The following is a 15,650-nucleotide window of genomic DNA, read 5'->3' on the forward strand; positions in this document are numbered from 1 at the left end:
TGTGTGTGTGTCTCATGGCAAGGTGGCTGCTCACAAGGAGGTCTGGGAGGATCCTGGGGCTGAGGGGTTAAATGTGAAGGCAGGTCAGTGCACAGTGCCCAGCAAGAGTGGGCACTCTGACGTCAGCCCGCATATCCCCATGCTGGAGCTACAATACCAGATGCTCTATGCACACTTTTAAGTGCTTGTATTTTTTAGTTGATCAATAACATTTCTAATGTATTTCTAAAACTCGGTAAGTTAAAACTTCAAGGAGAAAAATCTGGGCTTCAAGGATTTAAATGCTTAAGACAGGGCTAGACAGAAAACATTCTAGGCTTTTCAGGCCCCATGGTCTTTATCACAACTGCTCAACTCTGCAGTGGTAGCAGGCAAGCAGCCACACATAGTTCACCAACAAATGAGCATTGTGGTGAAATGCAAAGGAAACATTATATACAAAAACAGTCAGTGGGTTCCGGTTTGCTGACCCCTGGCCTGACACGGTATTTGTAAGGTAGTGCTGCAGTGTTTTTGTACCTAACATTCTAAGGATTTGGTAAATTAAACTTGTCAGTGCCTATTCTGTAAGATTTGACCTTGACTTTTTTTTATTTAAGATTTTATTTGACAGACAAGTAGGCAGAGAAACAGGCAGAGAGAGAGAGAGGAGGAAGCAGGCTCCCCACTGAGCAGAGAGAGCCCGATGCAGGGCTCGATCCTAGGACCCTGGTATCAAGACCTGAGCCAAAGGCAGAGGCTTTAACCCAGAGCCACTCAGGTGCCCCTTGACCTGGACTCTTAATTAATCTTAGCAAAGCCATGAAATTATACTTCTACATAATACTTGCTAGATTCTGATTATGTAAATCATGGCAAAGGTTTTATTAGGTTTCAGGTCTAAAGATTATATTTCTGAAACAAGCCAAAAAAAATGTTTTTCTTGGGATGACAGGCATTAATGAAATATTTGTGGTTTAATCTCTTTCTCATCAATTTTCAGGGGTCCAGATTAGATGATCAAAGATGTGCTCCACCACCTGCCACCACAAAGGGACCAACGGTACCAGATGAGGACTTTTTTAGCTTGATTTTACGTTCTCAGGCAAAAAGAATGGATGAACAGAGAGTTCTCTTACAAAGAGATCAAAACAGAGACACTGAATTTGAACTGAAGGACCTTATACAAAGTAATGCTTTGTTGGAATTTAAAAATACAGGAAAAAAATAAGCAAACCTCTAGTTATTATGGATTTTTTTTTTTTAATGATCTTATTTCCTTTCAGAACATTGCAGGGAAATTCAGTCTATTACTTTTTCCTTAAAAGGAGAAATTATAGCACTGTAATACAGCTTAAAATGTTCTAGAATGATATAAATAACCTTTAATAGTATGATATTAATTAACATTTCTCTGGACACACTTGTTTCAGAGTGGAGGGGGTCTTACAAAAGGTGCTTCATCAACTTTCATGATTCAAGCTCGGGACTGTGTTCTTTGGCAACTTGTTAGATTCCTTTACCTAGAGTTTGTAAAGTAGGAAGATAAATAAATCTAGACTAGAATTTAATCCTCTTGCTGAGATAATTTTTTTAAATCTGAATTGACAATGGCTTTTTTTTATACTGAACCATGGATGTAGTGAGAAATTTTGCTGTTTAGTAAAAATAACATACTTGCCCATGTGTAAAAAAGTTACAGTCTTATTTAAAAAATCTAGATCGATCTTTTTCTGCTAAGAAAGTCATATTTTCAGTATGTTATTAGTTCAAAGCCATTACAAAAAACTCAAACTTACAGCATGTTTTAGATCCTTTAATTTTAAAGTGTGTGTGTGGCTTAAAATTATACTTTCTGTTACAAAACACAGCTATAAAACTTTTTAAGACCTAATGTCAAAACAAAACTTTAAATAAGAACCCCCCCCCCCAAAAAAAACTCTTGTGGTTCTATCAAGAACCTAGGCCATGAAAATAGAAAATAGATGAAATTCACAAAATTTAAGAATGAAAGATGTAAGTTAATCCTTCAGTCATCATTAAGCCTTCCCTCCCCTTCCCAGAAACTGGAGGTAATTTACAAGGGTATGTAATAGGACATGACACAAAGTAAGCTTAGCAAAAGAGGATAGCAAGGATGGAAAGCAGAGCCTAGTCTAAGGGTGAATTCTAGAATGCAAATACTCATAGCCAGAACAAGTTGACAACTCATTCACCTCTGGTTGCTTCTGATTCTGCACAGCCAGGATGGAATCAGGGCCTCTGTTCTTCCTTAAAATCCTTCAGGTGATTTGGTGGATAGTGAGAACCACTTCTCCAAACGGCCAATGTTTACAAAAATAGAAAGATAGTTAATCTGGAATCACATCAAAGGCTCAGGGGAAAAAAAAGATTTTTGATTCTAAGATCAGACAAATTTTGTCAAAAGTACTCAGCACCTGGATCATCTTGTCTTCTATATTACATACAAGATATAACGTCCTAGAGATAGCATCCTTGTAAAAACTGCACGTAAGTTTCTTGGGTTTTTTTTTTTCTTACAAGCATATTTGATGAGCAAAGACAGCATATCAAATCACAATAATGTAAAAATAAGTGTTTATTTTGCATATACTATAGTTCTTAGACCCTGTAAACATTCAACATTATCTATTCCATTTAAACACTGCTTTTAAAAAAGCTGTCGACCCCATTCTGATTTTCCTAAAAACCTGTTGCTAAAATCCTTGATTGTAATGACAGATATGGGCTGGACAAGAAACAAGTCTATTTCTCCAAGTTATAAACTGGCCTTGATCTGTTCGGTCTGCTTTAGTGTCTTCCCTAAATTGCTGTCATCATTCAACAGCAGTGGTATGTTGCCTCGCTAGCTGTCAAAGTGGACCGCATCCCCAAACGGATATCTGTAATGAAAGAATACAAAGATGAAATACTACTTAGTTTTTTACAGATCCATTTTTGGATTGATAAAAAGCAGTCAGGAGTTGAAACAGCATTAACTCCACTATCATAGTTAAAGGTCTGTCACCTGAGGCATTCACTGCTCTTCAGAATCCAGTCACAGCTCTGATGACAACTACCCTAAGCACATATTTCCCCCACCCCCAGCACATATTCACCAGTTAGTGTGAACAGGTCTGGCCCTCAGGGAAGACTTAATATGCATTGATGTTCACAAAGCCACTCAGAACTGCAGGCACCCCCGCATTAGCTCCTTTGTTCTAAACCTACTGTGTTGTGAATTTTTATAAAAAATCCTGCTGTGTTTTCTGCAAAGAACTATTACCTTTCTGATGAATTACTAAAGATGTTTGCAATATTAAACTAGAAAATAATATTAACAATAAATTTTACATCCTCTTGCTGAGGTAATTTTTTAAAATCTTAATTGACAATAGCATTTTTTTATACTTAACCAGGAACATACAGAAATTATGCTGTTTAGCAAAAACAATGCACTTGACCAAGGTGTAAAGCATGTATTTGGTGGGGAAACAGTAAAGCTATTCTCCAGCTACTGACTATGTAAAACCACAATCACCGATTTAACAAGCTGTGCTAACTAAAGTCTCCTGGCCATCTTCAGTTCTGTCTTAAACGAGGGTAAAGAGGGGCAGCAAGAAAGCGGGCCCAGTGAGCGCCAGAAGAGTTGAGCAATGGAGGCACCACTCGCAACGACGAAGCCATGATGAGCTGGGGCAGCCTCCGCAGAGACAAGGGAACACAGGCTCGGTAACTGCATTAAGACACTGAAGTGCATGAAGAGGGTAAAGCTGATGACAGCGGACTGTCCTTACAACGGTTTCTGAGTACCTGCCACTTTCAGAAACATACCGAATCCATGCACAACTCACAAATCAGTAATTGAAGTAGGTATTACAGGACAGCCACTAGGCAACACACACATTAGCTAATTGGTGCCTATATATGCGCATGAACCATAAAACTTATTTTTCATTGTTCCCTGATTCAAACTGGCCTCTTTAGTTATTTGAAATCAGTGATGCTTGCCATATGTTCATCTATGAGATCCTGTTCCAAAATTAACACCTCAAAATCCCACAGGAAGCACCAATATGAAAATGAAATTACGCAAAAGATAAAATTAAACAGAAATACACGTGTATTCATTAGTTCTGATGGTGAATAAAAATATTAATGTTTAAGTTGGCACCTGTGGAGTAGTAAATGTCAGAATATTTGTAGAGAAGAGCGAATAGTTGTGAAGAGTATACTTTACAAAACCCAATGACGACCTCTGAGTGGTGGGCCAAGTCTGTGCTCCTCTAGCCACGTGGGCCAGTATCCAGATCCTTTCCACAGCTGGCTGGGCAAGACACACTGCCTTCCTCTGCGATGCCTCTGGCATCAGTCCTGAGCTGGGCCTTTTCCTCTGCAGGTGAACCTTCCACCTTCTCTGATGTGTCTGGGCCAGAGACAGGCCTAGTAGACTGGCTGCTGTCAGTACTGCTTTCTGGCGGTGTGCTTTCTCCCTGGATTCCACCAAATTCTTTGAGATTTGTATCCAAAACAGGTAACTTATGCTGTAGAGAATGACATTTTAATTGTTTAATTAACATAATATGTGAAGATTCAGTCACCAAACTCGCTTAATAAGTTTCTGTGTAAATCTGTATCAAACTCTCAGCTGTTTCAAATCCCAACTCCAGTGCTGTGCTGTAATTATGTCAAAGTTTGTAATCCTCACAGAACCCTGCACAGAGGAGTAGGAGCACTTAGGATAGCCAGGTGGTCTAGTGACCCAGCTTTAGGAGAGCAAGAGGACTGGCGATCAGTACTGCTGACTCCTCTTGCCTGGTGAGAGTAATTCATATTTACTGATCCTATATTCAGTTCCAGGTACTGGGGATACAGCAGTAACAAAACAAAAACCCTTGCCCTCTCTGGAACTTAGGGTTAGCTTGGAGACACAATCAAGCAACAAACTAACAAAGTACCAAGCTGGGGCCAGAGTGCTGTTTAAATTAGGTAGTCTGAAAGGTGATACAGGAGTAAAAAGGCTTAAAGAAATGAACATTTCAGCATTCTAGACAGGGAGCAGCAAGTAAAAAGGTTCTAGTTCATGGAATTGTGAGGAGGCCCTTGTGGCTGAAGGAGAGCGAGAGTAGAAGAAATCCATGTACTAATGGAGGGGGACTGTGGGCAGATCCAAGAAGCCCTGGCCACTGAGATAACTAGCTTTCCCTTTAAGTGAGATGAACAGTCCCTGGAGGATTTGGAATGAGTGGTGCACTGCCATTAACTATTAAAGCTGAAAGGTACATTGGAAAAAATTTTAGATGTATGCAAGTATGTTTCCTCTTACAAGAAACTCCAATGGAAGGGATTCTAATTTTCTAGATTCAATTGTGCTCACAATTGTTTCTCAAAGGTTTACAGTAACAACTTAAGACATCATAAATTTCTCTCTCAAATAGAAATGCAAGTCTCCCTTTAAATGGCCAATAATGTAGAAAAAACACCTCCGCATTCTGCGGGTAGAAAGTAGAGAGTCTAGCCAATGATACCAAGGATTTGGGAAAGCAGGGTGTGTGACCCCTCCCCGCCCAGTCTCCCACCCAGCTGAGCCTTCAGGACTCTCCTGCAGGATCCCCGGGGCTCCAGGCCTTCAGTGAGGACTTCTCTCTCAGCTCTTGAAAGGGCAGAAATCTCAGTCACGATTAGTTGGTTTCCTATGAATTAGCACCTGTACTAACTACTGGTTAATAGTATTTAACATAAAAGTTAAATCTCGTTTTAGTTCTAAGAAGGCCGAACTTTTGACCAGAAAAGAGAGAGTAAACAATTATATCAATAATGATATAATTAACCGTAGAAGGTAAAAGAGCAGAAACGCCTAACCAGAAGCTCCACAGGAAGCACTGAGGTCTAGCAGGAAGGGGGATGGCAAAATAAACAATTGCTGACTTACACAGGGTACGGCCTTGGGATGCTGTCTCGCCTCTGCCTGGGGTACATCACATGGCCGGAGCACTTCGGGGCTCTTGTTGCCAGTCCTAGGCCTCAAGTCAACATCTCTCTCTCTCATACCATCTCTTCTACCCTCATATGTTTTGTCATAAGGGCCTTGCTCAAAGGGGCCAAAGTGGCCTCTATAAGGGAAATCTGCATCACCTGCTCCACCATGGGGTCTATAATCAACTTCCTGCAGCCGTCCTCTATCACCTGGCTTAAGGGCCCGGGGAGGTTCTCTCTCAGGACCACCTATATGTCTCAGCATATTTACTGATTTTCCAGCACCATAGCAGAAACTCTAGAAGGAAAAGAAAAAAATACATAGTATTTAATGGCTGACTTACAATGAAATTATTCAGGGTGCTAACAAAATTACCTAACTTGACTCAAGGGCATTTGGAGACATAAACATGTTTATTTTACCATTGTTTCATTTGTGATCCCTTGCTTAGATTAATACTAGGCCAGAATAGCCAATAAAATGTGAGAAATCACTAAGTGTTAAGTAGACATTTCAATCAGCTGAACACATTTTGACTGAATTCTAACAAGGGCAGTTGGCTAAAACCTAGAAACTGAAACTGGAAGGTACTGATAACTGCTCATCAACTGTCTATTTTCACACCCAGTATATAAGGTAAACGATAAAAATCAGAGTTACACACATCATTACATAAACATTCTCATGTATGGTAGCTTTCCTACAAATACAAACTTGACTTTAGTGACAACCAAAATCCAATAGGCTTTGAGTCCCATTTCATGGGAAAAACTAGGCAGCAGTTCTCAAACTCACCCCTGGTGGGGGTGTGTGGGGGGGGGGGGGAAATCCCTGGGACAGTTTCAGGGTCTCTGTGAGGTCAAACTTTCCGTATTTCAAAGACCTTAAATCTTTTTTTACTCTTCCCTTCTGAGTGTATGGTGGAGTCTGCTGGGGACGGAGTGACTTCCTCACTGATGGCTCAACTGTGTGCTTGTATAGACTTATATTTGAAATTTTTCTTAGTTTTAATTCCTAATATGGTAAATATCAATAAATAAAACCCCTATGAACAAGAGCTCTTTGTGGTCCTCAGTTTTTGTTTGTTTCTTGGAGGCTTTTCCTGTTTTTTTGTTTTGTTTTGTTTTGTTTGTGGTCTGCAGTTAAGACAGAAGGCAAAAGGATCCTAAAAACAAAAAGTTTGAAAATCACTGTGCTGGAGAAAACTATTTAAGATGAAGCAGTAAGAGATGATGGGTTTTTGCTTATAATACAGCTTCAGAGACTAAATACAAATCGTCCCCCACTTACAATGGTTCAACATATAATTGTTAGGCTTCACAATGCTAAGAAAGTCTTAGTGTGTTCTGTAGAAACTGTACCTTGAATTTATAATCTGGACCTTTTCCTGGACTAACGATTTGGGGTCCGATCCTCTCTGGTGATGCTGGGCAGGGCAGTTCTTGGTCAGCCATGGGGTCTTGAGGGCAAACAACCCCTACCTTCACAACCACATCTTACCCACACAGCCATTCTGTTTCTCACTTTCAGTACAATATTCAATGAACTATGTGAGATATGACACTTTGTTATAAACTGTTATAAAAATGGGCTTTGTATTAGATTGATTTTGCCCAATATTAGACTGATTTTGCCCAACTCCTCTGAGCAAGTTTAAGGTGGGCTAGGCTAAGTTATGATGTCCTGCAAGCTAAGTATAGTAAATCCTTTTTCAACTTACAGTACTTTCAAATTACAATGGGTTTATTGGGATGTAATCCTGTAAGTCTAGGAAAACCTGCACTACTAAACAATTCATGTCACCTAACAAAACCATATCCCTAAACCTGACTCCTGTAATCACAAGTCGAAAAAGCAAACAGGAACAATTTCAAAGTGAATGAAGTGTGGTAAGTTCTGTATCCTTAGGGAAAACAATCCTTTTTAATTATTATTAATTTAAATTGGAAGGTACTAATTCTGAGGTACTTTAAATTGGAAGGTACTAATTACTCCTATGTTGTGTATATTCACACCCCTCAGAAAAAGTAAATGCTGAAAATATTTAAAGTTGTAAATTTTAAATAGGTTAATTCCTTTACAAATACAAACCTGGCTTTTACCATGGCACTTCTGGGTTCTTTACATTTTATGTGACAACTGCTTTATTAGGGAAAGGGCTGAAAATCAACAATAAAAAAGCTAAAGAGACAACAGATGAATGATGAATAATGTTTCCTCTTAATAAATGTCTGTTCCCGGATCCCCCAACTTTCTCAGTAATTCACCTTCTCCCACATCCCTACTTAATTCTGTGGAAAAGCCAATGCTCCTCCCCCTCTCAGTGCTGCAAAAACCCCAGACTGAAATAAGGCCCTCTTTCTCAAAGAGGACAAAAACAACTGACTTCATGTATATTAATTCACCAAGTTGAAGAACAAATTTAGAAAAATGTTATTATTCTAAGTCACTGCCATGACATCTACAATCAAACTTAAGAATCGTTTCCTTGCTTAAATATACATGTGAGTAAAAATAAATCTCTATCACTTAAAAATCTTTTCATACCATTAAGCCTAATTTAGCCTGATTTACAACAGCAAAAAAGTCAAGTTTTAGAATTGCCTTTTTTCTCCAAGTGCTGTTAACAAACCATGCTGTATACTATATACTGTATACTGTATACTATACAAACTGCTGTATACTAACCAGGACAGCCAATGCCATAATGATCAGCACTGGAATGTGAAGTAATACTGGAATCTCCTTCATGAACTCTTTAATAAATTCACCAGCTCCCTTCCCAACGTATTTCAACGGCTCTGTGACAAAGTTGGTGAATGTAACTGCCAGTGCCTAAAACAAAAGATAACAGCAACTTAATTTTTCTCTCAAACGACTCAACAGAATGAGCCAAAATTCACTGTACACTGGGGCCAAAATTACATTCCTAAGTTAAAATGCTTTTGATGTCCTGCAAATCATTGTGTAATGGAAGTATTTTCTCTAGAACGAGGATTTATTATTAGCAAAATGTTTAAAAAAAAAAACACTAACAACTTTTAATAAATACAAGAGGTTTTTTTTTTTTTTTTACTAACTTTGTATAAGTAATTTTACAAATGTATTCTATACCTTTGTTGGTGGAACCAACCAAATAGGGTTGACTAATAAGAGTTCATAGTATTTTTGGCATGGGTCATCCTTATAGGTCCATGAGCTTCTTAACAATTCTATTTAGAGAAACAGACAAAACACTGAGTCATTAAAAAAAAAAAAAAAGGTTGCATTTCATTTCCAAATAAGACAATAATTTGGTTTTGTCCCTGTCCCCACCACCAACCAATTTTAAATGCTGTACTTGTAACACTGACTTAAAAATTTTTCATCTTATGTCCAAAATGTTTATCTTAAAAATCTCTTTAAATCAGACAAGTCTTATGTAGATAAAACATTATACTTTATGAAAACTTCTAAAAGGTAGGTATTAAGAACTGTTCTTCAGGGGCGCCTGGGTGGCTCAGTGGGTTAAGCCGCTGCCTTCGGCTCAGGTCATGATCTCGGGGTCCCGGGATCGAGTCCCACATCGGGCTCTCTGCTTGGCAGGGAGCCTGCTTCCCTCTCTCTCTCTCTCTGCCTGCCTCTCCATCTACTTGTGATTTCTCTCTGTCAAATAAATAAACAAAATCTTTAAAAAAAAAAAAAAAACTGTTCTTCACACACACAAATGAATCCAACTAAAACCACGGAAATCTGAGGGAGATCGTTGAATTAATATGCAAGTTGATATCCTGGCTATGATCTCACATTGCCATCTTTGTGTAAGATGTTTACACGGGAGGAAAATGGGAAAAGGGCACATTGATTTGTTTTCCTTCCAACTTCCTGTGCATCTAGAATTATCTCAGTAAAATTTCAATTTTTAAAAAATCCCTTACTTTACAACATAAAGAACATCAGTTCTCCCAATTTTTCTAAATTTTTAAAATCTAAACCTCCTACAGGAGGCATTCGATTGTCCCCTGCACCCAGGAAGCAAGGCCAGATTGTTTTAGTTCCCACAACTTCTAAAGAAACGTTAATTCGGACACCCTATTTTATATAATCTGCGGAGATTCTATTCTGGGTCAGTTATTATGGACTTGCATTTATAAAGTGCCTTTGAACACTAAACCATTCCTATGGCTAGATATACAGAACTAAAGGCAGTCAACAGTAGAGAGAATGTATATACAATCTGTAAGGAAAAAGAAAGTTAAAGAACTGTCCTCTTAAGAAAAAAAAATGTATAGTAAAGCTACAACATAAGATTTTGTAAGTCAGTATAAGGAGATTAAGTCTAAGATGGTATTAATTCATATAAACACTGACTCACTTCTTTAATGCACAAAATGGGCTAGACAGACAAGATGAGCACCGTCTCCATCACAGTCCAATGGAGGAGAGTGTAGCAGTATGGGGCCGGTGAAGACAGTTCTTATTCCCTCCCCGTGAGGTTACAGGAGCCAAGAGTCACGGTCTGAACCCTGACTTTTCAGGCATGTTCTTCTGACACTGAGATCTCAGTCATGGAAACCCTCCTTTCGGCATTTCATCATTTCTCTAAGTTATCTCCTTCCCGGAAAAAAATGAGGCCCAGTGAACCAACACCTTACCCCAGAGGCTTCCAATCCAGTCCATCTTCTCAGCACACACATTGTTTAACGGCTCCAGCTTGGCAACCTCGGCCTGATGCTGTGCGAACGCGAGCTGACCGACACCAAAAGGGTGCAGTGAGTGGCTGCGGACATGAAGGTTATGTCTACACATCCAAAACCCTGACTTCAAAACGTGCCTTCACCAGACACCAGACTATTCACAGTTCTTTTAACAGGAAAAAATACATTTTTTAATGGCAGCTCTTTTCCACTCATGGCAAAGCAGTTTTAAAGCAAGGAGTGAGAATAAAGAACTACGGTTACAAAGTACTTCTTTGTTAAGTACTTTTTTTTTTTTTTAATTTTATTCATTTATTTGACAGACCACAAGCAGGCAGAGAGGCAGGCAGAGAGAGAGGAGGAAGCAGGCTCCCCACTGAGCAGAGAGCCCGATGTGGTACTCAATCCCAGGACCCCGAGATCATGACCCAAGCCAAAAGCAGAGGCTTAACCCATTGAGCCACCCAGGTGCCCTGTTAAGTACTTTTGATGAGAAATGCAAACCTTTGTACTTTTTATAAAAAAGATTTAGTGTAAATCTAATTCATACCACACCCAAAAATATAGTTATATATATTAAATGACTACTTCTCATTTTCTTTCATAATTCATGATAAAATGGAGTTTTGTTCTGGGTGGTTTTCAGCACAAGTGGCCTAGATAAAAAGATAACATTTTTTATATATCCAAGCCCTGGGGGAAACTGCCAAGATAACAATATTCAACCAAAGTTTTTTTCCTTTAATTTGAAAATAATTAGTTCTAGAAGCTATAGAACTTAGAGCAAAAGGTTAAGGATTGATTTAATCAGATAACTTCATCAAAAATATTTTGCTACTTGACTCATTCTGCCAGACAGATCTAAAATTGTCCTCAGGGCGCCTGGGTGGCTCATTGGGTTAAAGCCTCTGCCTTTGGCTCAGGTCATGATCTCAGGGTCCTGGGATCAAGGCCCACATCGGGCTCTCTACTCAGCAGGGAGCCTGCTTCCTCCTCTCTCTGCCTGCCTCTCTGCCTACTTGTGATCTCTGTCAAATAAATAAATAAAAATCTTTTAAAAAATAAATAAATAAAATAAAATTGTCTTTCAACGCGATTTCAACAGAACAGTAGTGCTTCATTTGACGCCATATTCACCATGACCCCAATTTTGAAAGAATTAAAATTTTGGAAAAAGACCAGAAATACCTGAAATTACTGAGGGCAATTATCTCTAGGTGACAAATTATATTTAACTTTTAAAAAACAAATTTTTGGGGTGCCTGGGTGGCTCAGTCAGTTAAGTATCTGCCTTTGGCTCAGGTCATGATCCTGGAGTCCTGGGATTTAAGCCCCACATTGGATTTCCTTTGCTCAGTGGGGAGTCTGCTCAAGGATTCTCTCTCCCTCTGCCCCACCTCCTGCTCACACTTGCTAATTAATTCTCAGTTTAAAAAAAAAAAATCAAGGGGCACCTAGGTGGCTCAGTCATTAAGTGTCTGCCTTCAACTCAGGTCATGATCCCAGGGTCCTGGGATTGAGCCCTATGTTGAGCTTCCCACTCTGTGGAACCCTGCTTCTCCCTCTCCCACTCCCCCTTCTTGTGTTCCCTCTCTCGCAGTCAAATAAATAAAATAAAATAAAATAAATACAAATCTTCAATATTTTTTTAATAAAATTTTTTTTAAAAAATCAAACTTCTCTGTATAACTTTTTATTTATTCTAAATTGTCTACCATCAACATACCATTTCATATTCAGAAAATAACCTAGCTTTTAAAAGATAACATTTTGATATCCTTTCTGGCAAAGAATAAAAGGACATACTCTACACTACCTACACAAAATTCTTAAAAATGCATCTACCTAGCTCTATTCCAATTTAGCCACCCAGATGCCACCCGTCAGAAACTGGGTTACGAATCAGGCCTGCCCCAAACCAGTCAGGAACCCAGAACACCAGAGACAGGAGAGCAGCTGCCAGCACCCCCACCCCCCGCCCCATCTCCAATCACTGCGGACACTTTAAGTCAGGCACTGCGGTCTTCTGTTATTATGAAGTAACAGTGAAAAACATGAAAATGCTCCACCTATTTGATACCTTATATAAATACATCCAATTCCATCCCAAACTGACGAGGAAACTGATGAATAACACACGTCTCAGCTGGGTGTACCAATGTACATACGTCCACAGCTCGGTAGCTACTAATCCCACAATACAGAGCAGACACAGAAGCACCTCGAAAACAGAAAGAAGCAGAGAGCAGGGTTACTGCTAAGCCACCCTCCCAGCTGAAAAATGATAATCATCAGCAAAAACAAAGAACTGGCCTCAAATATGCAACATCATCTGTGCCACACTCGGCCACAGAAGTGGCAACAGACAAGTGTCTTCATCCGGGTTCTTAACGTGATTACAGCAGAGGGGCTTCTTTTTTATTTAAATTCAATTAACATGCAGTGTATTATTAGTTTCAGAGGTAGAGGTCAGTGATTCATCAGTTGCACAGAACACCCAGTGCTCATTCCATCACGTGCCCTCCTTAATGCCCATCCCCCCCTTCTCCCCTCCAGCAACCCTGCCTGTTTCCTGGTTACGAGTCTCTTATGTGGTTTGCCTCCCTCTCTGATTATGTCTTTTATTTTTTTCCTCTCTTCCCCTATGATCCTGTCTTTTGTATCTTAAATTCCACATATCAGCGAGATCATATGATAATTGTCTTTCTGACTGGCTTGTTATTTCACTTAACAAAACACCTTCTAGTTCCAGCCACATCATTGCAAATGGCAAGACTTCTTTTTTTTGATGACTGAATAATTTTCCATTATATATACCACATCTTCTTTATCCATTCTTCAGCTGATGACATCTGGACTCTTTCCACAGTTCGGTTACTGTGGACACTGCTGCTATAGACATTGGGGTGCAGGTGCCCCTTCGGATCACTACATTTGTATCTTTGGAGTAAATACCCAGTAGTTTGCTGGGTCATAGGGTAGCTCTATTTTTCAATTTCTTGAGGAACCTCCACACTGTTTCCCAGAGTGGCTGCACCAGCTTGCATTACCACCAACAGTGTAAGAGAGTTCTATGGTGGAGTTTTTAAAGCATTTTTTTAAATGAGCTGTTACTTATGTCCCCCTTGTCCCATCTTACCATCAACACATTATATGGATCCACTCCAAAGGAGTCTTCAAATCGCCACTTCCATGTTTCAAAATCATGAAGCTTAAAATTAACTAAAATATCACTTAGTGCATCATCCAAGGCTCCTGGTTTCCAATCCTCTCCACTGAGAAACTTCTGTATTTCTAACAAGGTTTGTCTTTTTAGAATAATCTCAGCATCATAATGCATATCATCTTGGTTTTCTTCAGGCTGTATTTCCCCAAAAAACAGAAAAGAGAAACACTTCAAGACAAAAGCCGATTTGGAGCTAAATACATTTGTGGTTTGTATTTCACTTGTATAAAATAGGAGTAATATTATCCACCTATTTGTCTCACATAATGACGAGAGATCATACATGTGAAAACCATTTCAAAAATTATAAAACTCTATGCAAATAAGATACTTTGCATTTTACCAAAATACAGTTGATTCTTACTATTGGCAACAGTTTGTTCTAGGACGTCACCTCGGACACTAGTTAACGAATACCTGAGCTATGGCTCCTACAGGAAATACAGGGTTGTGTTTCTACCAAGACATTTTCATCAGCCAGTCAATACACAACCCTTTTATGTGTTTCTACTTAAAGATACCTTATTTAATACTTTTGATTAACCCTGAATGCACAGCAAACAACACCGTAACTCCTGCCCAAAAAAAAAGCTTATCTAACAGGAGTATTTTCCCTGGTAGGCACATCCTAGCCTTCTCACGGCTCAGAGACACTAGACCACACTACTCCTGGGAGTTAAACATCCAAATAACATCAACAAAAGTGTGAAATATGAAGCACTAAATAAACCATAAAGAAGTACTTGTTTACAGTCTGAGAGCTGAAAACAGAAGACAGAACAAAGCCTTGCTCAGCCTCAGCTAGGACTGGGCACACCAGACATCGCATATGCTTTGCTGCTTTGTGTGTGTCCGAGAGGCGCACAAATGCTCTGCAAGTACTGACTCTGAGATTACAAAAGGTTAGCAAGTACGTAAATTCACAAATACGGAATCCACAAATAATGAGCATCAACTGCTTATTTTGATTCATTTACGACTTTCCATTTGCTAACTTTATTTTCAAGTACCCTAAAATACAATAACACAAATTTTTTTTAAAAAGGATCTCAAAAAGGGGCACCTGGGTGGCTCAGTAGGTTAAGGCCTCTGCCTTTGGCTTGGGTCATGGTCCCAGGGTCCTGGGATCCAGCCCCGTATCGGGCTCTCTGCTCAGCAGGGAGCCTGCTTCCTCCCCTCTCTCTCTCTCTGCCTGCCTCTCTCCTCTCTGCCTACTTCTGATCTCTGTCAAGTAAATAAATAGAATCTTAAAAAAAAAAAAAAAAAAAAAAACAACAACAACTCAGAAAGCAGGCAAACAAACTGGAGTTTCCATGAACAAACATGATATTTATAACTATCTTTATTAACGTGAGTTCAGGTTAGCAATATCACTATGAACATTTTACATTCATTAACTGTTAAGCAAAATGTTTCTCTTTCACAAGAGTAAATACAGATACTTATATAAAAGCAAATATAAAGTCAGGAAAAAAAGTGTCATGTAACAACACAAGTCATCACTAACGTGAAAAAGCAGTCATCCATTACTATATCTAAAAAACCTTGAACTAAAAAAAGCAAAACAAAAAAACCTTGAGCTAAATGCCAATTACCTCCATCATAGGAATTTTTTGGCTCTATCTGTATCCTCATCCCACACACACTTATAAGACTTGACTAAAAGGATGCATGTATGAGAACATCTGCTTTTCCACTTCAAAAACAAGATGGGATTATTAAATATTTATCTAACATTCCTTCCCCTTAAGTTTTCTTGATGTTTGGACTCCTCGGAGTGAAAACAAGAACT

General features: G+C 39.1%; 2 protein-coding genes across 7 annotated transcripts in view; one reads left to right on the forward strand and one right to left on the reverse strand.

The window, feature by feature from the left end:
- The window catches only part of GPSM2 (G protein signaling modulator 2), a 59,104-nt gene extending 55,737 nt beyond the window's left edge, over positions 1–3,367 (forward strand). For all 3 annotated transcript variants that reach the window (XM_059375610.1, XM_059375612.1, XM_059375611.1), the window contains one exon: positions 983–3,367. In XM_059375610.1, the coding sequence (XP_059231593.1) occupies positions 983–1,210 (228 nt within the window). In that variant the 3' untranslated portion in view covers positions 1,211–3,367. The remainder of the gene's footprint in view (positions 1–982) is intronic.
- The window catches only part of CLCC1 (chloride channel CLIC like 1), a 28,466-nt gene continuing 15,376 nt past the window's right edge, over positions 2,561–15,650 (reverse strand). For 2 of the 4 annotated variants that reach the window (XM_059375613.1, XM_059375616.1), the window contains 7 exons: positions 13,772–13,993; positions 12,713–12,853; positions 10,591–10,684; positions 9,071–9,168; positions 8,645–8,791; positions 5,912–6,253; positions 2,561–4,523 (listed from right to left, as the gene is read on the reverse strand). In XM_059375613.1, coding sequence (XP_059231596.1) covers positions 4,266–4,523; positions 5,912–6,253; positions 8,645–8,791; positions 9,071–9,168; positions 10,591–10,684; positions 12,713–12,853; positions 13,772–13,993 — 1,302 coding nt within the window. In that variant the 3' untranslated portion in view covers positions 2,561–4,265. The remainder of the gene's footprint in view (positions 4,524–5,911; positions 6,254–8,644; positions 8,792–9,070; positions 9,169–10,590; positions 10,685–12,712; positions 12,854–13,771; positions 13,994–15,650) is intronic. The other 2 variants (XR_009399562.1, XM_059375615.1) reach the window with 2 other exon arrangements.

This window comes from Mustela nigripes, chromosome 14, assembly GCF_022355385.1.
Source record: "Mustela nigripes isolate SB6536 chromosome 14, MUSNIG.SB6536, whole genome shotgun sequence".
NCBI classification, from domain to species: Eukaryota; Metazoa; Chordata; class Mammalia; order Carnivora; family Mustelidae; genus Mustela; species Mustela nigripes.